Here is a 21,173-nt window from a genome sequence, read left to right on the forward strand (position 1 = left end):
GACGGGAAGTTTGCGAGCCTGGGTGAGCTGGAGGAGAAGTTTGGGCTCCCCCCGGGGAACACCTTCAGATATATGCAGGTAAGGGCGTTTGTTTGGTGGCAGGTGGTGGAGTTCCCACTGTTTCCGCCACGCGGGGTCCAGGACAGGGTGCTGTCGGGGGTGTGGGTTGGAGAGGGAAGGATCTCAGCAATGTATCAGGTGATGCAGGAGGAGGAGGAGGCCTCGGTGGAGGAGCTAAAGGGTAAGTGGGAGGAGGAGTTGGGTGAGGAGATTGACGAGGGGATGTGGGCGGATGCCCTAGGGGGGGTCAACTCTTCCTCCTCTTGCGCGAGGCTTAGCCTCATACAATTTAAGGTGCTGCATAGGGCTCACATGACCGGGACAAGGATAAGCCGGTTCTTTGGGTGCGAGGACAGGTGTGTTAGGTGCTCAGGGAGCCCAGCAAATCACACCCACATGTTCTAGGACTGCCCAGCACTGGAGGATTTTTGGAAGGGTGTAGCGAGGACGGTGTCGAGGGTGGTAGGTTCCAGGGTCAAGCCGGGCTGGGGGCTCGCAATATTTGGGGTGGCAGAGGAGCCGGGAGTGCAGGAGGCGAAAGAGGCCGCTATTCTGGCCTTTGCGTCCCTGGTAGCCCGGCGAAGGATACTTCTTCAGTGGAAGGATGCGAGGCCCCCAAGCGTGGAATCCTGGATCAGCGATATGGCGGGGTTTATTAAATTGGAGAGGGTGAAATTTGCTTTAAGGGGATCGGTACAAGGGTTCTTCTGGCGGTGGCAACCGTTTCTAGACTTCCTGGCAGAATGTTAGAAGATGGTCAGCAGCGGCAGCAACCCGGGGGGGGGGCGTTTTTTCTTGAGCGGGCGTGTATTTTTGCCTTTGTGTTGATGAAGGCTGTTAATTTATTATTTATGTGTATGGGGGGGGTTTGTTCTTTTCTTTCTGTATTTTGTTGCTGATATATTGTGAAAATTTGAATAAAAATTATTTATCAAAAAAAAAATTTACTACCATTGCAACATTACAGGAAACTACAACCTTCTACCTGAAGACAAAGCGGCCTGGATTTCTCCTCCGCCATTTCCACCACATCTTACCAGGTCCTCCTCGGTCACTCCAAGCACCTCCATCAATTTCATACGGCACTTTTCCATGCAAGGGCAGGAGGTGCAATACTGCACCTGCCCTTTCACCACCTCCCATTCCACCATCATAGGTTTCAAAAACTCCTTCCAAATGAAAGAGTGACTTACTTGCACCATTTTCAATTTAATATACTGTATTTGCTGCTCATAATATGGTCTCCTCTACACTGGGAACACCAAACTCAGACTGACTGACTAATTTGTGGAGCACCTCCATTCAGTATGCATGCATAACACTGAACTTCCTGTCACTTGTAATTGTAATTCACCACCTTGCTCCCACTTGGATCTTCCTTTTCTTGGGCTGCTACAGTGTTCCAATGAAGCTCAACACAAGCTCGGGGAGCAGGACTTCATCTTTTGACTGGGCACTTTAAAGCCTTCTGGACTCCATGCAAAGTTCAACAACAATCATAGCCTCAACCCCCATTCTGTTTAGTGTATTTATTTTTTGATGGTTCACCTTTCCTCATGGTTCTTCCATAATCCCGTTACATTGTATCTGGACGCCTGCTATCTTGCCGTTCTCACATTACCGAGATACTCCTTTTGATTCTTTATTTATCCCATTACCACTCCCTTTGGTTTTTTACCATGAAACCCTTTCTCGTTTAATTTGTCCTGCATTCCACCATATCACAAACCTTCTCTTTTGCTCTTCTTCCACACATCTCCTTTCACTTGCTCAAAATCTTCACTTCTGATGAAAGGCTGCAGACATGAAATGCTAACTCTCCACAGGTGAGTATTTCCAGTATTTTCTGTTTTTATTTAAAATTTCCAGCATCCCTAGAATTTGCTCTTGTCCTGGATTTCTCCGCTCTTGCTCTGGGCAATCGCCAAATCTCTGCATTACACCTCTGTGTACGGAGGTGACCCAAATCCCACCATTTCACAAGGCAGAGCATTAGCTTTTCTTTATGGGCAACCAGTCTCACCAATGCCGTAAAAAGTGTGCAAGGTTAAATAGTGTTAACAATTCCTTACATTGGTTGTGAACGTGCGAGATAACAGTTCCTCTCGCTCTCGATCCTGTTGTTCACGGGTATACCGCTGGTGCTGGAAGTTCTTCAGAGCCGTTTGCAGGTGCTGGCAGTCATATTTCAGTTGATCCATTCGGCTAGAGGAGAGAAAGCAAGGGTCGGATACCAAATTTTAAAAATACAAGTTAATAACAATCATAAAAAAATTCAGTGCAAAAAACAAATATGGTCGGCCCTGTGCCAAGAAGAGTGTTGATCCCAACTATTTTAGAACCTATTTAGGGCACATGAACAAACATGAAGTAGTTAAGATAAATTATCTGCCTTGATAAGACACCTTTCACAACCTAAACATATCCCAAGACACTTCAAAGCCAATTATTATTTCTTAAGTGCAGTCACTGCTGTTTTGTAGGCAAACACAGGAGCCAATTTGCCTACAGCAACCCACAAACAGAAAAAACAGCAACCTTTTCCAAAAACAAAATTGCTGCTACCTTCAAGAACTTTTTTTTTGCATTATGCAACCCAATAGATTCATTGATGCACATGCCTGGAAGGCTTGTGCTCTATGCAAGTTTGCTTATCCGGATGCACATTGTTCTACTCTCTTAGAAGTTTCTTTATCGTTTGGAGTGAATGGGCAGGATAAAGACACAGAAAAGAGAAAGAAGAAAAAATTAAGAAAAGTAACAATGTGCATTTATATCATACCTTTTAAATGCTCAGAACACCCAAAAGTGTTCAGTCCATTCCAGGGTTACCCCACTTTTGCGTCAATGTCCCCCAGAAACTATGTATTGATGCAAACATAACTGAAGCCCAAAACCAAACTTAATACAGCTCCATCATAGTTCCAAAAGACTTCACCTTAAACCATACCTTATGATAACCTTCGGGAACCAAGGCACCATTCAAGTCATTCATTTCTTCACCTGACCAGCTCTTGTTTAGATTTACAAGGTAAATTCTTCTTTCTGTTTTCTTATTTCAGTCATAGCAATCCGTCACATATTACGCTGCCCAGACTGTCAACAGCAGCTTTTATTTTCAGTAAAGGAAGGTGTCTTTGCAAGTGCACACTTCCCACTGCTCACTTCATTCAGTGGATGCATGACTGGGGCTCAGGGATAACTGGCAAAATATATAGCTTTCAAAATAACTAGTCCCTTGGTTATATAGTTATTTAGTGGCATAAATCTCATGCACCTCAAGTTTCCTCCAGGTCCAGATTTTCAGAGTTGTGCAGCCCCAATACAAGAGTGATTGGAGGGAGGGGGCATGGAGAAGGGGAGGAAGATGAAGGGTGAGATTCTCTGGCCTCCCTGTGGTATGTTTCCCATTGAATCCAGCCCAAGCTGCCAGGAAACCCGTGGCAGGTGTGCGCCATCAGCGGGACTGGAAGATCTCGCCGGCATGAACAGCTGGAAAATCTCACCCGAAGCGTTGAGTTCATAACTACACTGGCCCAGAATGCACTGCACAATCTGAAAAAGCAACACTGTACCCTGCCCGTCTGAATCATGCAACCTGAGAGATGATTTAACTTTGCAGCATACTGAAGCCCAGGGATGTGCTGGTTTAATTTGTTCTGGTTCTGATCAGTTTAGAAAACGTTTGCTTGTGGACTGGGGAGTAGATTTGGGTTGAGTTCAGAACCAAGATGATCCCTAATACAAGCACAAGTGAAGTCCTAGATTTCGATCAGAATTTATGACACAAAGCTAGGATTCAATTTCCCCAAGGCCGTTAGCAGATAAAGATAACCATAACGAAGTACTTCAAAATTACAAAAAGGAAACAATTTAATGGAAAGTACATAATCATCATGAGATTTACAACTCTTTAATTCAGGGCAGCAATCAGAAACACAAGGTTAAAATGGTTTATAGAAACATCTGTTCTGGGCTCCAATGTGTTTCATATTAAGATTCATATATTAGAAGTATATATTTTAACTATACTACAACTATCCTGTTACACTGGAATTGGGCACTGCCTTGGAATTTCCTGAATAAAAAACTGCACAAACTCTCAATGCTTCACGTAGTTTGTTTAAACCTCGGGTTTTTGTGCAACAGTCAACATTTATCTCAATAAATAAGTCTGCAAAGGAATAATGATGAACATTAAAATGGCAATCACACTTACAGTTTGGCATTCTGCCGTCTGTTTGGGGGTTCTTTGCTGGTCAGTATTTCAAATCGCTCCAGATTGCTGAAAATCTGATCTATTCTAGCTTGGATTTCATTTTCCACCACTACAGCAGTAACAAAATTGTCAGATCATTAAAACAATGCAAGAAGTAATGTGGGAAATACTCAAGTTCCTTAAGTTATAATGTAGACATCTAATACACTAGCTCATCAGTATGTTAACACTGTGAATTTATTGGGTCAGCCGTGGGTCAGTGGTAATGCTCTCGCCAGAATCAAAAGATTGGGGGTTCCAGTCCCACTCCTAGGAATCGACCACAAAAATTAAGGCAGATACTCCAGTAAAACACAGAGTGCTGATGTTGAAGGATCCGTCTTTCGGGTGAGACATTAACTGAGGTGCATTCGCTCTCTAAGGTAAACGTAGTTCCCATGTGATGCCACTATTTTGAAGCCAAGCAGGAGCGTTATCCCCAATATTGTGGCCAATAATTACCTCAATCAGCATCACAAAAACATATTATCTAATCAATATCACATTATTTAGGAACTTGCTGCATGCAAATTGACAGCTGCATTTCCTAGACTACAACAGTAAGAAGAAAGGTACTGAAAGAAAAGTAATGAAAGCACTTTACAGCCAATTTGGACATCCTAAAATAGTGAAAGGAGCCATGCTAATGCGATCTCTTTCTTTTCTGTTAGTACCCACAAGGTCTACTGCTATGGAATAGAAAGACAACTCTATGTTAGGGCTTTAACATATAAAAAAACCATGGCGAGGGAGGAATTCTATGAACTTTAAATCCTGAATTATGCAAACTCCAATTAAGAGAATATCAGGATGCCTCCCTGATGGCTCAGTTGGTAACTTGCAACTAAGGCGCACAGCCCATGAGGCTCAATTCCAGTCTGCTGAGTTAAGTGATTTAACCTGCAGTGGCAGTAAGGGATACTACAAACTGGCCTAGTGTCCTAGGTGAACAAGAAGAGGAAAAGCAATCAGCCAGGCCTCCTGCTCACCGCTACTCAATTCCTGCTAAACAGAAATGTACCTTGGGCTAGGACAAGATTTGGCTCCAGGTTCAGCACACCATAAGTCTGGGAGTGATCACATTGGGAAAATACATGGGGATGACTATTGCAAGGCTAACGAGACCCCGGCAGGAATCGGTAACTTCAGGAGGCAGGAGAGTCGGATAAAATCAACCAAGCAGAAACAGAATGTTTGTAGCTACATAAAGGTCGCTATTCTGCACAAAATCAAAATATTCTGCTTCTCTTCAAAACACATAGCCCTTGAAAAGTGCTTTTCTCTAAAGAAAACCAATGAGTTCCCATTTACCTGACTTCCTGGGGGATGAATGGACATACCACAACATACGGCTGCCAATAGCAATGTCATACGGCAAACAGTCAGCAAATTTTAAGTGTTTCTTTCCTGATATACTATCTATATATTACGCAGCAATATGTAAACACATATTATTTGAAATTTATTCATTTACAGAGTAATTTTACTAGCAGCTGTTACGTGCTGCACTCATTGACTAGACATTTATTGGAAATGTTGTGTAGTGGCAAAACGATAGAAGCACAAGCTTCTATCAGGGCAGCGTGTGAACTGGGATTGCACGCAGCAATCCATCATTATCCAGATGATGGTCAATTACCACTTGTCATAAATTAGTGTTTATCTGAGTGATGCGCTGGCAACTCAGATCAGCTTTTTACCTCCAGACTGTCAGCCTGGGGACCTTACATGAAACTAGTGCAGATATTCTGAGCAGCTCCGAATGGCCTCAAGTCCATAATGTGTAATTGTCCATATTCACTGGAAATACCAGCCTCCAGTAAGGATAAATGGAAATATCACATTGGTACATTAGGTGCTGCTTTTCTGAGTTTAGGGTCAGTGTGACACATTAGGCAAGGTGCACTGATCTTAATTCGTATTGAATCTACCCTGCATCAGACCCTGCATCAGACCTGGAAGGACTTGCAGATCTAAGAAACTGTAGCAGTAGTATCCTAACCTTGATGTGGACGAAGATTTCACCCCTTAAATAAAACTCACATTAGGACCCTCTTCAAATCCATTTAGTGAATTTGGAAATGGGACAAAGAAGTTCCAGTGACTTCAGGGAATCCTGCACAAAGCCCCACAGAGCCCAGGCACCTTGGAGCAAATTTAGTGCTGTCCCACTTTCCAAGCAGGTTATAACAAAGGAGTTCTGAAGAATGACTCAAAACGTTAACTCTGTTTCTTTCTCCACAGATGCTGCCAGACCTGCTGAGCTTTTGCCAGCATTTTTTGTTTTGAACATCGCAAAATAGTAAATGGCAAGAAAATAAATAGTAACGTTATTCCTGGCCATACGATCACTGGAGAACATATTCATTTGAAAGCAAAGCTATCTTTGGTTTATTACTTACCTAGGCCAGCTAGATAAGACAAATAGTTCTACTATACAGAGAGCAATGAATACTTAGCAGTTGTAATAAGGAAGCAAGTACATAATCCAGCTGTTTATGAAGGAGATAATGGAATTGTCAACACACCATATTTCTATCAATCATGGAGTTTAAGAGAATAACTCCCTCCTTTTGCGCACCACCCCATCGAATGCACCTGGACTGGCAGTCGCTTAGTGCTTGGAGACATTATTTGCCAATGAGCTCAGTGGCAAGGCATAAGACAGTCATGCCAAGTGATTAATGACTGGTATAATGCCAGCAAGTTTTGTATGAACTAATCCACTATTCATCACAACAGAAGTAATACATTTTAAAGAGACGAGTTCAAAGTTACAATAGATAAACTAGGTCTTTGCAGTGCTCTGGCGAAATGTTAAACCTTTATGTAGAATGACTTTGACAAAAAGCAGTAAAAGTCCCTCTACAAGGCATGGGTTATACCACTGTAAGATGGTGATGTAATAAGCCGCCCTACCAGGACTGAAAACAATGGCATTATTTATTTTGGCAAAGCTTTGTGCCCACGTCACCTCCACCCTGCTTTGGCACCAAGCTGGCTCTGTTTACATCTCTTAATTATGAATACTTACAGTGAACAGACTGTGCGTCCGCCTTCTCCAGCTGCCCCATGTGGGTCTGCACCTCATGGATCTGCCTGTGTGGAGAGGCAGGAGGAAATGGGTGGGTTAGTGTCTATCTACAAACAAGGGCAGGGCCCAGAGGAAAGAGAATTTTTCCCCCACTGTATTCTGTACAGGGACTATCAGAACTTAGAAAAACATGACAAAAGCACGAGGAGTGGCTCCATTTTCACAGCACAACTGATGGCAGAGATAGAGAAAGACTGGAAATGTGTGATGAGTCGCTGGATCTTCCTGTATGGAATATACCTATAATCGGTAGTTGTGAGTCCTAGAAAACAAGACCAGTTAAGAGGGTTAGTGAAAATGCTACTTCATAAGTAGGCACTGTTGGGAGTCATAGGGAGGAAAAAAGGATGGTAACCTAGAAAGAAAGAGGCAATTGGGCAAGTGAACCCACTTACTTAAACCAGTATTATAAAGTAGTTACAGCACAAAAACGGTCCGGGGGTCCAGCAGTTTCACACTGGTGTTTATCTTCCTCACAAGCCTCCCTCCACCTATCTTCATCCAACCCCAATCAAGATATCCACCTATTTCTTTCTCCATTATTTGTCAATCTTCCCCTTGAAAGCTTCAATGTTATTCACTTCTTGTGGCAGTGAGCTCCACGTTTTAACCACTCGCAAGCAGAATTATAGTCACGAAAATCAATATTTCTGGTGAAGCACAGACACCAACTCCACAATTATACACCCGAATGTCACACAAGGGCACGATAGACACATGTACCATTCTTGAACTAGAGAGGTTAGAGTGTGGGGCTCACTACCACAAGGAGCAGCTGAGATAAATGGTACCAAAGGAAAACTGGACACATAAGAAAGGAACAGAAGATTGTGCTGATAGGGTCGGATGAAATAGGTCAATAGGAGATGTGTGTGGAGTATTAACACCAGCATGGACCAGTTAGGCTAAAGAATGTACAGCCTAGAAACAGGCCTATGTAATTTGATGAAAATGTGTCTTGTACTCAAGCGTTGGGCCATAAAGCCTTAGGAGGTACTAGTTATATCAAATTCTGATGTATTCCAACTCACCAGACCTCAGTCAGAGTACTACAGTCAGCTTCAGTGTCACCAAGTGAACAGAAGACCTAATCAAGCTTATCTGTGATGGACCCAAAGCAGAACAGAATGATATGTGGAAGGAGGCCATTCAGCCCTTCGAGTTTGCACCAGCCCTCGGAAAGAGCACCGGCTTAAGCCCACACCTCCACCCTTTCCCCGTAACCCCACCGAACCTTTTTGACATGAAGGGGCAATTTAGCATGGTCAATCCACCTAACCTGCACATCTTGGGAGGAAGCCGGAGCACCCGGAGGAAACCCACGCAGACATGGGGAGAAAGTGCAAACTCCACATAGTTACCCAAGATTGGAATTAAACCCAGGTTCCTGGAATACTAATATTTATCATTGATGACCAGCCAGTAAACGATAGCAAGGGGACAAAGGGAACCAAACGTTAAAGTTAACATTTTAATATGCTGACGACAAGAGTGTAGACAAGAGAGGCTGCTGTTTAATTTAACCCTCTTTCTGCAGTAACGGGTTCAGCAATTTGCTCCTGACCAAATGCAGTAGCTTCATCACCATACACTGTTCCAAAAAGTATTTTTAAAATAAAACACAAATATTTTTAAATGTGTTCAGAATTGAGTGAAATGCATGTTGATTATTTTAAGTGTGGCACAAGCACAGGTTAAGGAAGAGAGTAATTTAATCTACAGAAATCACCAGTGTTAATATATAAAAAACATAACTCAAAGAAACTGAACAAAGTAGAAAGTTAAACAGGACTTTGGCCCTTGGTAAATACTCAGTAGAAACTTTAACTTTTCTCTTTAAAAGCATTCAGTAAGACAACCTCCATGTTCCCCATTATTCTTAGTGGTACCTTACCTCCTTTTGAGTGTCCCGAGCTTTACCTACCGCAACAATTCACGTGATAGGAGCTATATTATTCCCACCGGGCAGACACATTTCAACTCAGACTACAACTTATATCATATTCAAAAGGTTGGTGAAATAGCAAATTATTAATTTAGATACGAAAAGATTCAGGTCACCAAGACTGATCTAGCCATTGACCATACTGCGACAGAGAAATTAAATATTTCCATTTTTTTAAAAATGGTTGTAGAAGTGAAAACAGAGGTCCACAAGTGGAAGATATGGAAGCTGGGATGCTGCAGAAATTTACAGCACGACCACAATTGGCAGAAAGGCCAATGCAGAATTTTCTATATTTGCTATGAATTCTTTTGCAGGGGAACAATCTTGGGTAGCAGAAAACAAAAACACTGATGCAGTATTCGCATTGAAAAGCTAGTTCAAACTGAGCAGATTGTCATAGGGTACGATAATCAGGGACCAAAATTCCTAAAAAGAGCGGCTTAATAAGAAATTTTAATTTTTAAAAAAAATGGATATTGCCGGGTCATTCAGGGCTTCTTGAAAAACCACTGGCTAAAATACTTGAGGCCTTGCGGTTAATCCACATGGTGTGGTAGATGGTGGTGCAGTGATATTGTCACTGGACTTGTAATCAAGGTGTGAGTGAATAGGGCAGCACGGTGGCACAGTGGATAGCACTGCTTCCTCACGGCGCTGAGGTCCCAGGTTCAATTCCAGCTCTGGGTCACTGTAGTTTGCACATTCTCCCCGTGTTTGCGTGTTTCACCCCCACAACCCAAAGATGTGCAGGATAGGTGGATTGGCCACACTAAATTGCCCCTTCATTGGAAAAAAAAAAATGAATTGGGTACTCTAAATTTAAAAAAAAAAAGGTTTGGGCGAATGTTCTGGAGGCACAGGTTCAAATCCCATCTTGGCAACTGAAGGAATTTCAAACTCAAGCCAATTAATAAATCTGGATGAAAACTAATCTCAGTTAAGCTATCATCGAATGTCATAACAACCCATCTAGTCACTAATGCACTTTAGCAAAGGAAAAACTGCAATCCTTAATGTGGCGACAACGGGATCGACTCTTCGCAAAGGGTCTAGCAAGACATTCATTTGCACCAAACAAATGGGGCGGCACAGTAGCACAGTGGTTAGCACAGTTGCTTCACAGCTCCAGGATCAATTCCCAGTTTGGGTCAGTGTGTGTGTGGAGTCTGCACGTTCTCCCCGTGTCTGCGTGGGTTTCCGCTGAGTGCTCCGGTTTCCTCCCACACGCCCCAAAAGACGTGCTTGTTAGGTAAATTGGACATTCTGAATTCTTCCTCTGTGTACCCGAATGTGGCGACTAGGGGCTTTTCACAGTAACTTCATTGCAGTGTTAATGTAAGCCTACTTGTGACAATAATAAAGATTCTTATTATTAAACTGTTGTAAAAAACTTGAACCAGATGGACTGCAGTGGTTCAAGAAGGGGGCTCACCACTACCTTCAAGGGCTGATAGGGGCAGGCAACAAATGCTGATTTTCAGAGAATCATCATAGACTCATAGAACATACAGTGCAGAAGGAGGTCATTCAGCCCATCGAGTCTGCACCGGCCCTTGGAAAGAGCACCCTACTTGAGCCCCACATCTCAACCCTATCCCCTTTATCCCTGTAACCCAACCTAACCTTTTTGGACACTAAGGGCAATTTAGAATGGCCAATCCACCTAACCTGCACATCTTTGGACTTATCCCATAGCAGCTGTTGTACCTACCTCCCTGCAAATTTCTGATACAACGATTACCAGGCTTTCAATTATATTCAAGCAAGCTATTCCAAAGCAAGCAATCATCCATGGGCAATTTACAAGCTTATAATATGTATATATAATATATATTATATAAGGCTATGACAGGAAATGAGGCTACAACAGGTGAGGACCTTGAGATGATTGTTATCACTACGGAGTGTCATGTGAGAGTATCTTTAAGAAATGTGTGTTTAAGAAAGGTACCTTTAAGAAATGTTTGGCTGCTCATGTTACTGCAGTGATGTCAGAATGTGGGTGGAGCTGAGCTCTGGTTCTGTTTTTTGGTTTCACTTTGTGAAAAGCTTGGGTGTGTCGGTCTTTTTGATTTCATTTTGCAGTGTGTTGCAGCTGAAGTCAGCCAAAGCAGCTGTATTGTTGAGCTCTCTGCCATGAAAGACGATCTCTTAATCATTTGGTGAATTCAGAATTATAAATGTTTTCAGTATTGAATGTAAACCCTGATGTGCTTCTGTTTAGAGGTTTGTTAAGTCTTTTGGATGTTAAAAGAACAGCATGCAGATTACTTAGTGTTGTATTCTTTGGGGGGTGTATTTGAATTCATGGTTGCTAAGATATTCACTGTTTGTTTTAAAATGGCTAACTTGAGTTCATAGAATAAACATGGTTTGGTTTTAAAAAATACTCGTCCACTTCTGCTATACCATAACTGTAGAGTGAGCCGTCTGCTCCCCATACCACAATAAGACCATAAGACATAGGAGCGGAAGTAAGGCCATTCAGCCCATCGAGTCCACTCCACCATTCAATCATGGCTGATTTCAACTCCATTTACCCGCTCTCTCTCCATAGCCCTTAATTCCTCGAGAAATCAAGAATTTATCAACTTCTGTCTTAAAGACACTCAACGTCCCGGCCTCCACCGCCCTCTGTGGCAATGAATTCCACAGACCCACCACTCTCTGGCTGAAGACATTTCCACTCATCTCTGTTCTAAAGTGACTCCCTTTTATTCTAAGGCTGTGCCCCCAGGTCCTAGTCTCCCCTGCTAATGGAAACAACTTCCCTACGTCTACCCTATCTAAGCCATTCATTATCTTGTAAGTTTCTATTAGATCTCCCCTCAACCTCCTAAACTCCAATGAATATAATCCCAGGATCCTCAGACGTTCATCGTATGTTAGGCCTACCATTCCTGGGATCATCCGTGTGAATCTCCGCTGGACCCGCTCCAGTGCCAGTATGTCCTTCCTGAGGTGTGGGGCCCAAAATTGCGCACAGTATTCTAAATGGGGCCTAACTAATGCTTTATAAAGCTTCAGAAGTACATTCCTGCTTTTATATTCCAAGCCTCTTGAGATAAATGACAACATTGTATTTGCTTTCTTAATTACGGACTCAACCTGCAAGTTTACCTTTAGAGAATCCTGGACTAGGACTTCCAAGTCCCTTTGCACTTCAGCATTATGAATTTTGTCACCGTTTAGAAAATAGTTCATGCCGCTATTCTTTTTTCCAAAGTGCAAGACCTCGCACTTGCCCATGTTGAATTTCATCAGCCATTTCTTGGACCACTCTCCTAAACCTTTCTGCAGCCTCCCCACATCCTCCATACTACCTGCCCCTCCACCTATCTTTGTATCATCGGCAAACATAGCCAGAATGCCCCCAGTCCCATCATCTAGATCGTTAATATATAAAGAGAACAGCTGTGGCCCCAACACTGAACCCTGCGGGACACCACTCGTCACCGGTTGCCATTCCGAAAAATAACCTTCTATCCCAACTCTCTGCCTTCTGCCTGACAGCCAATCGTCAATCCATGTTAGTACCTTGCCTCGAATACCATGGGCCCTTATTTTACTCAGCAATCTCCCGTGAGGCACCTTATCAAAGGCCGTTGGAAGTCAAGATAGATAACATCCATTGGCTCTCCTTGGTCTAACCTATTTGTTATCGCTTCAAAGAACTCTAACAGGTTTGTCAGGCACGACCTCCTCTTACTAAATCCATGCTGACTTGTCCTAATCCGACCCTGCACTTCCAAGAATTTGGAAATCTCATCCTTAACAATGGATTCTAGAATCTTGCCAACAACCGAGGTTAGGCTAATTGGCCTATAATTTTCCATCTTTATTCTTGTTCCCTTCTTGAACAGGGGGGTTACAACAGCGATTTTCCAATCCTCTAGGACTTTCCCTGACTCCAGTGACTTTAGAAAGATCATAACTAACGCCTCCACTATTTCTTCAGCTATCTCCTTTAGAACTCTAGGATGTAGCCCATCTGGGCCCGGAGATTTATCAATTTTTAGACCTCTTAGTTTCTCTAGCACTTTCTCCTTTGTGATGGCTACCATATTCAACTCTGTCCCCTTACACTCCTGAATTGTTGGGATATTACTCATGTCTTCTACTGTGAAGACTGACGCAAAGTACTTATTTAGTTCCTCAGCTATTTCCTTGTCTCCCATCACTAGATTACCAGTGTCATTTCGGAGCGGCCCAATGTCTACTTTTGCCTCCCGTTTGTTTTTAATGTATTTAAAGAAACTTTTACTATCATTCCTAATGTTACTGGCTAGCCTACCTTCATAGTTGATCCTCTCTTTCCTTATTTCTCTCTTTGCTATCCTGTTTGTTTTTGTAGCCTTCCCAATCTTCTGACTGCCCACTACTCTTTGCCACATTATAGGCTTTCTCTTTTGCTTTGATGTATTCCCTAACTTCCTTTGTCAGCCATGACTGCCTAATCCCCCCTCTGATAACCTTTCTTTTCTTTGGGATGAACCTCTGTACTGTGTCCTCAATTACTCCCAGAAACTCCTGCCATTACTGTTCTACTGTCTTTCCCACTAGGCTCTGCTCCCAGTCGATTTTCGACAGTTCCTCCCTCATGCCCCTGTAGTTACCTTTATTTAACTGTAACACCTTTACATCTGATTCTACCTTCTTTCTTTCAAATTGGAGATTGAATTCTACCATATTATGATCACTGCCTCCTAAGTGTTCCCTTACTTTAAGATCTTTAATCAAGTCTGGCTCATTACTTAACACTAAGTCCAGAATGGCCTGTTCCCTCGTGGGCTCCATCACAAGCTGTTCCAAAAAGCCCTCCTGTAAACATTCAATGAATTCCCTTTCCTTGGGTCCACTGGCAGCATTATTTACCCAGTCCACCTGCATATTGAAGTCCCCCATGATCACTGTGACCTTGCCTTTCTGACATGCACTTTCTATTTCGTGGTGCATTTTGTGCCCCTGGTCCTGACCACTGTTAGGAGGCCTATACATAACTCCCATTATGGTTTTTTTGCCTTTGTGGTTCCTTTGGCTTTGATTTTTATGTCATCATTGGCTACAGGAATAGTGCCAGAGGACTGGAGGATAGCAAATGTGGTCCCTTTGTTCAAAAAGGGGAGCAGAGACAACCCCGGCAACTATAGACCGGTGAGCCTCACGTCTGTAGTGGGTAAAGTCTTGGAGGGGATTATAAGAGACAAGATTTATAATCATCTAGATAGGAATAATATGATCAGGGATAGTCAGCATGGCTTTGTGAAGGGTAGGTCATGTCTCACAAACCTTATCGAGTTCTTTGAGAAGGTGACCGAACAGGTAGATGAGGGTAGAGCAGTTGATGTGGTGTATATGGATTTCAGCAAAGCGTTTGATAAGGTTCCCCACGGTAGGCTATTGCAGAAAATACGGAGGCTGGGGATTGAGGGTGATTTAGAGATGTAGATCAGAAATTGGCTAGCTGAAAGAAGACAGAGGGTGGTGGTTGATGGGAAATGTTCAGAATGGAGTTCAGTTACAAGTGGAGTACCACAAGGATCTGTTCTGGGGCCGTTGCTGTTTGTCATTTTTATCAATGACCTAGAGGAAGGCGCAGAAGGGTGAGTGAGTAAATTTGCAGACAATACTAAAGTCAGTGGTGTTGTCGATAGTGTGGAAGGATGTAGCAGGTTACAGAGGGATATAGATAAGCTGCAGAGCTGGGCTGAGAGGTGGCAAATGGAGTTTAATGTAGAGAAGTGTGAGGTGATTCACTTTGGAAGGAATAACAGGAATGCGGAATATTTGGCTAATGATAAAGTTCTTGGAAGTGTGGATGAGCAGAGGGATCTAGGTGTCCATGTACATAGATCCCTGAAAGTTGCCACCCAGGTTGATAGGGTTGTGAAGAAGGCCTATGGAGTGTTGGCCTTTATTGGTAGAGGGATTGAGTTCCGGAGTCAGGAGGTCATGTTGCAGCTGTACAGAACTCTGGTACGGCCGCAATTGGAGTATTGCGTACAGTTCTGGTCACCGCATTATAGGAAGGACGTGGAGGCTTTGGAGAGGGTGCAGAGGAGATTTACCAGGATGTTGCCTGATATGGAGGGAAAATCTTATGAGGAAAGGCTGATGGACTTGAGGTTGTTTTCGTTGGAGAGAAGAAGGTTAAGAGGAGACTTAATAGAGGCATACAAAATGATCAGGGGGTTAGATAGGGTGGACAGTGAGAGCCTTCTCCGGTGGATGGAAATGGCTGGCACGAGGGGACATAGCTTTAAACTGAGGGGTAATAGATATAAGACAGAGGTCAGAGGTAGGTTCTTTACGCAAAGAGTAGTGAGGCCGTGGAATGCCCTACCTGCTGCAGTAGTGAACTCGCCAACATTGAGGGCATTTAAAAGTTTACTGGATAAACATATGGATGATAATGGCATAGTGTAGGTTAGATGGCTTTTGTTTCGGTGCAACATCGTGGGCCGAAGGGCCTGTACTGCGCTGTATCGTTCTATGTTCTATGTTCAACTCTACCCACACAGACTCCACATCATCTGACCCTATGTCGTTTAGTGCTATTGATTTAATTTCATTCCTAATTAACAAGGCAACCCCACCCCCTTTGCCCACCTCTCTGTCTTTTCGATACGTTGTGAATCCCTGGATGTTTAAATGCCAGTCCTGAACCCCCTGCAACCACGTCTCTGTGATGCCTACCACATCATACCTGCCAGTCACAATCTGGGCCACTGCGCGCATGTAAATATAGCACCTTTAATTCTCTATTGACTGTCCCGTTTTGTTTTCTTAGTGTGGTGGACCTTGGTTTACTGAGCCTTTCCGTACACTGTGTCATATTTTGTGGGATGGGGACTATCGTAACCTCTCCTGAGTTCTGTCTTTTCGTGCTTTTTTGTATTCCTAAGCAGCTACGCTTCCCACTGATTACTTCACCTCTTGGTTCCCTGACTTTCCCTTCCCCCCCCCCAATCTCTAGTTTTAAAGTCCTATTGACCACCCTATTTACTCTTTTCGCCGGAACACTGGTCACAGCTCGGTTCAGGTGGAGACCATCCCAACGGTATAGGTCCCCCCTGTCCCAAAACTGATGCCAGTGTCCCATGAAAAGGAACCCCTCTTTCCCACACCACTCTTTCAGCCACGTGTTAACTTCCCTTATTCTTGCCTCCCTATGCCAATTTGCACGTGGCTCGGGCAGTAATCCGGAGATTATGACCCTTGAGGACCTGTTTTTTAATTTGAATCCTAGCTCTTTATAATCTCTAAACAGGTCCTCTTTTCTTGACTTGCCGATGTTGTTGGTACCGACATGGACCACAACAACTGGATCCTCCCCCTCCCTCTCCAGTATCCTTTCAAGCCGGTCAGAGATGTCCCGCACCCTAGCACCGGGCAGGCAACATACCATGCGGGACTCTTTATCCTGCTCACTAAGGATACTATCTATCCCCTGATAATAGAATCCCCAACAACTACAACTTGCCTATTTACTCCCTCCGCTTGAATGGCCTGAACCATGGTGCCTTGGTCAGCTGACTCATCCTTCCTGCAGCCCTGTTCGCCATCCACACAGGGAGCAAGTGCCTCATACCTGTTGGACAGGGTCAAGGGCTGAGGCTTCTGAGTTCCTGACTGCTTGTTCCCTTTACCTGCCTGACTTGCAGTCACACCCTGCTGTCCCTGGCCACTGGCAGGATTTAAACTACTTACTCTGACAGGTGTGACTGCCTCCTGAAACACAATGACCAGGTAAGTCTACCCCTCCCGGATGTGCCTCAGTGTTTGAAGCTCAGACTCCAGCTCATCAACTCTGAGTCGGAGCTCTTCGAGCAGCCAACACTTACTGCAGATGTGGTCGCTGCAGCTCGCAATGGGATCTGCCAGCTCCCACATCAAGCAGCTCAAGCACATCACCTGACCAGCTATCACTAATTAATTAATTAGTTTAATTTAAGTTTACAAATTTAGCTGTGGTTTTTTTAAAATTTGGGGCAGATTTGCTATCAACCAATCAGATCACAACTTCTCTCTAACGTCACTTTTGGAAGAAAAAAAAAACAAAACTGGAAAACAGGAAGTTACCGTTAGGTTTTTATACTCACAGAGACTGCTCCTCCTCCTCCGAACGGCTCCCAAAATTAGGTCCGAAGAAAGAGAGAGAAAACAGTCGGGAAAAAGCACCTTCTCCCACTCTTCACCGAATTACCTCACTGCACCAAATTAGCAAATTCTCACTCGGTCTGTGTCTCACTCACTCAGGCTGTGTCTCCTTGACCAGCGCAATGCTTACTAAGTGCGCTTTCTGTCTGTCTTTTATACAGACTTTAGGATGACTCACACTAAAACTTCAAAGAGAAGAATACAATGTGTACCTTTGTGCCCCTTAACAGGCCTCAGGTGACTGCCAGATAACTGCCTCTCAGCAATTAGGGTGGGGGCAGCTTCAGCCAATCAGACACTAATCTACACTGCACTTTTAACTGAAAAACAGCACAATTAGATTAACCACTTACCTTTCCTGCACCAAATTATCACTCTGTCTGTGTCTCACTCACTCAGGCTGTCTCCTTGACCAGCGCAATGCTGGACAATCTATTAAATGTTGTGGGTCAGGTGAACTCCATGATACACTTTGGGATTCTCTAAACCCTGACCCATAACAATTGGGGGCTCGTCCAGGATAAAAGTCTATCTATTGGATTGGCTTTGTGAATTTAAAAGACGGTGAGGGGTGAGCATATGGTGGTTGCTATTCAAGTACGGTATTTCAGTTAAGTAGAGTGTGTGTTGTGGACAATGGCTTTTTCAGAGGCTCAGAAGTTTTTGGGGGTGGAGACGGTCACATGCAGTACCTTACGGACAGAGACTAAATGCAGACTGTTAGATTTGGCAAAAAATATTGCAGTTAACATTACCTGACAAAATGCGAAAAGATGAGGTAATTATGGCGGTGGCGAAGCATTTAAAGTTGCCTGAGATACAGTTTGACTCATTGGAAATGGCAAAAATTCAGTTGACAATTAAACAAATGGAACATGAGAAAGAATTAAAGCAGCTTGAAAATGAACGAGAGAGCGAAATGAGAAAGAGAGAGGAAAAAGAAAAGGAGAGAGAAGAATGGCGAGAAGAAAGAATAGCCCCAGCAGAACAAAAAAAAAGAGAAAGGGAGATACAGATCAGGGAAAAGATAAAGAGAGAGAGTTTGACCTTCAGAAAATGGCCATGAAACATGACAGTCAGTTAAAATTGGCAGACGTAAAGGGAAATGTACAGTTGGATGATAGTGATGAGGATAGTGAGAAAAAGCGTCAAAGTCGAAGGCTTGGTGGGAATCTATTTAAATATGTCCAAGCATTGCCAAGGTTTGACGAGAAGGAGGTAGAAGCCTTTTTCATTTCATTTGAGAAGGTAGCTAAACAAATGAAATGGCCACAGGACATGTGGGTACAAAGCTGATAGGTAGGGCTAGTGAAGTGTTTGCATCACTACCAGAGGAGGTATCTGGGACGTATGAGGAGGTGAAAAAATCCATCTTAGGTTCACATGAACTAGTGCCTGAAGCGGACAGACAAACGTTTAGAAATTTAAGGAACGAATTTGGTCAAACATACATAGATGGAGTTTGAAAGGATGAAACAGAGTAATTTAGACAGGTGGATAAGGGCATTGAAAATAGACCAAACGCATGAAGCTCTCAGAGAAATTATACTTTTGGAGGAGTTTAAAAATTCAATTCCTGATGTAGTGAGAACTCATGTGGAAGAGCAGAGGTTAAAAATGCGAGATTAGCAGCAGAAATGGCAGATGATATGAATTAGTTCATAAATCAAAGCTTGGTTTGCGACATCAGTTTCAGCCTGTGAGGGATAAAAACTGGGGATATGAGAAATACTCAAGTGGTAAAGGTAAAGGTGATCTGATGGGAGATAATAAGGAGTGTATCTCAGATTAAAAAAGAAATCCAGGAGGGTGGAAAAGAAATGAAAAGTTTCAAATGTTTTCACTGTAATAAACTAGGCCATGTAAAGTCAGTGTTGGTGGTTGCAGAAAAGCACTGGGAAGGCTGATGTGGTAAAACAGGATCAGACAGTGGGGTTTGTTGAAGTGGTAAAGGAAAGCCCAAGTGAAGCTGTTGCTAACTTTTGGTTGGTTCAATTTGCTCTGTTTCATAACCTTTGCTCTAGAGTTGCCAGGTATCTTTATGATACCGCCACGAGGTTCAAGTTCAAGTAATGATCAATAACTCAACACACCAATTAGTAGGATTCAAATCAATACACATTTATTACACACAGTAAATCGCTACTCATGCATAAACTCTACTTTCTAGGCTATTTCTATAACTAACAGGCCTATACTTAGCTTCGGACTGGCCCACCAGGTCAGGGGAACAAATGGCCTTTCGTTCGGGTTCTGAGTCTGCGGGATTCAAAAGCTGGTATGGACTGGTAGCGCCTATCTCGTAGCGAGCGTTGACTTGAGACTTACTTTCTTGGAGGCCACCGGATAGTTCACTCCCAGGGGTTGCTTCGCATTGCTGAGTGACCCTGTCAAGAAGGACGATTTGAACTTGAGGGCTTTACTTTATAGTCCCCAGGGGCTTCCTGCCTTTCGGGGCGGATCCCGTACCTGGTTTCAAGTGATTGGACTTTGTTCCAATCGCTTGGTTCGATTTCTCCAATACTGGAGCTGTTACCTGATCGTTGGGCGGTCTTTAAGTGTCCGTTAACCTCTTTTGTGTTGGCTCCTGCTGGCGCCGAAGAATCTGACTTGGCTTTGTTTACCTTAAATGTTTTGATTGTTCCCGGGGATCATTACTATGTAGATGGCTGCTACATTACTATGCAGATGGCTGCTTGTATCGATGCTGGCTGGGTCTTTTGCAGAGTCTAATACACAGTAACTTGCGCCTGCTAGTTTTTGCCTATGTTGGCTGAATGTCCCTTGAGCCTTTGCTGTTCTCCATTTTAAGTCGGGAAGTGGCCAACGCAGGTGGCTACAAAGCGAAGGAAGTGCAAAAGATTGTACCGCCTGATCAAGAGTGATTGAGAAGAAGGTGCCAGATGTCTTTAAAGAATTTACTTGTGCGGGTAAAGTTTACTCATGTGTATCAGGAGGAGCAGGTAAAGAAGTCACAATTTTAAGAGAAACGGGAGCTAGTCAATCTTTAATGGTAAGAGATAAGGAGTTATGTAGTTTGGGAAGAATGTTGCCAGAAAAGGTGGTAATATGTGGAATTCAGGGTGAGAGTAGGAGCATTCCATTATATAAGGTAAGGTTGGAAAGTCCAGTGAAGAGTGGTGAAGTGGTAGTTTCATAGAATTTACAGTGCAGGAGGCCATTCAGCCCATCGAGTCTGCACAGGCTCTTGGAAAGACCACCCTACCCAAGATCCACACCTCCACCCTATCCCCATAACCCAGTAACCCCACCCAACACTAAGGGCAATTTTGGACACTAAGGGCAAATTATCATGGCCAATCCACCTAACCTGCACATCTTTGGACTGTGGGAGGAAACCCACACACACACGGGGAGGATGTTCAGACTCCGCACAGACAGTGACCCAAGCCGGAATCGAACCTGGGACCTTGGAGCTGTGAGCAATTGTGCTATCCACAATGCTACCGTGCTGCCCCCGTGTTGGAGTAATAGAGAAACTATCTTGTCCAGGAATACAGTTTATCTTGGGTAATGATCTAGCTGGATCGCAGGTGCCTACTGTGTTTGATAAGACAGTGGAAAATCAGACGACTGAAGTGTTGAAGGACGAATATCCTGGGATATTTCCAGATTGTGTGATAACAAGGTCG

At 43.5% G+C, this 21,173-nt stretch overlaps 1 protein-coding gene across 3 annotated transcripts in view; it reads right to left on the reverse strand.

Moving 5' to 3' along the window:
- gosr2 (golgi SNAP receptor complex member 2) overlaps window positions 1–21,173 on the reverse strand; it is a 110,298-nt gene that overhangs the window by 51,009 nt on the left and 38,116 nt on the right. For all 3 annotated transcript variants that reach the window (XM_072486985.1, XM_072486987.1, XM_072486984.1), the window contains exons 2-4: window positions 7,353–7,417; window positions 4,280–4,388; window positions 2,133–2,265 (exon numbers count right to left, since the gene is read on the reverse strand). In XM_072486985.1, the coding sequence (XP_072343086.1) occupies window positions 2,133–2,265; window positions 4,280–4,388; window positions 7,353–7,392 (282 nt within the window). In that variant the 5' untranslated portion in view covers window positions 7,393–7,417. The remainder of the gene's footprint in view (window positions 1–2,132; window positions 2,266–4,279; window positions 4,389–7,352; window positions 7,418–21,173) is intronic.

This window comes from Scyliorhinus torazame, chromosome 21 (assembly GCF_047496885.1).
Source record: "Scyliorhinus torazame isolate Kashiwa2021f chromosome 21, sScyTor2.1, whole genome shotgun sequence".
NCBI lineage: Eukaryota > Metazoa > Chordata > Chondrichthyes > Carcharhiniformes > Scyliorhinidae > Scyliorhinus > Scyliorhinus torazame.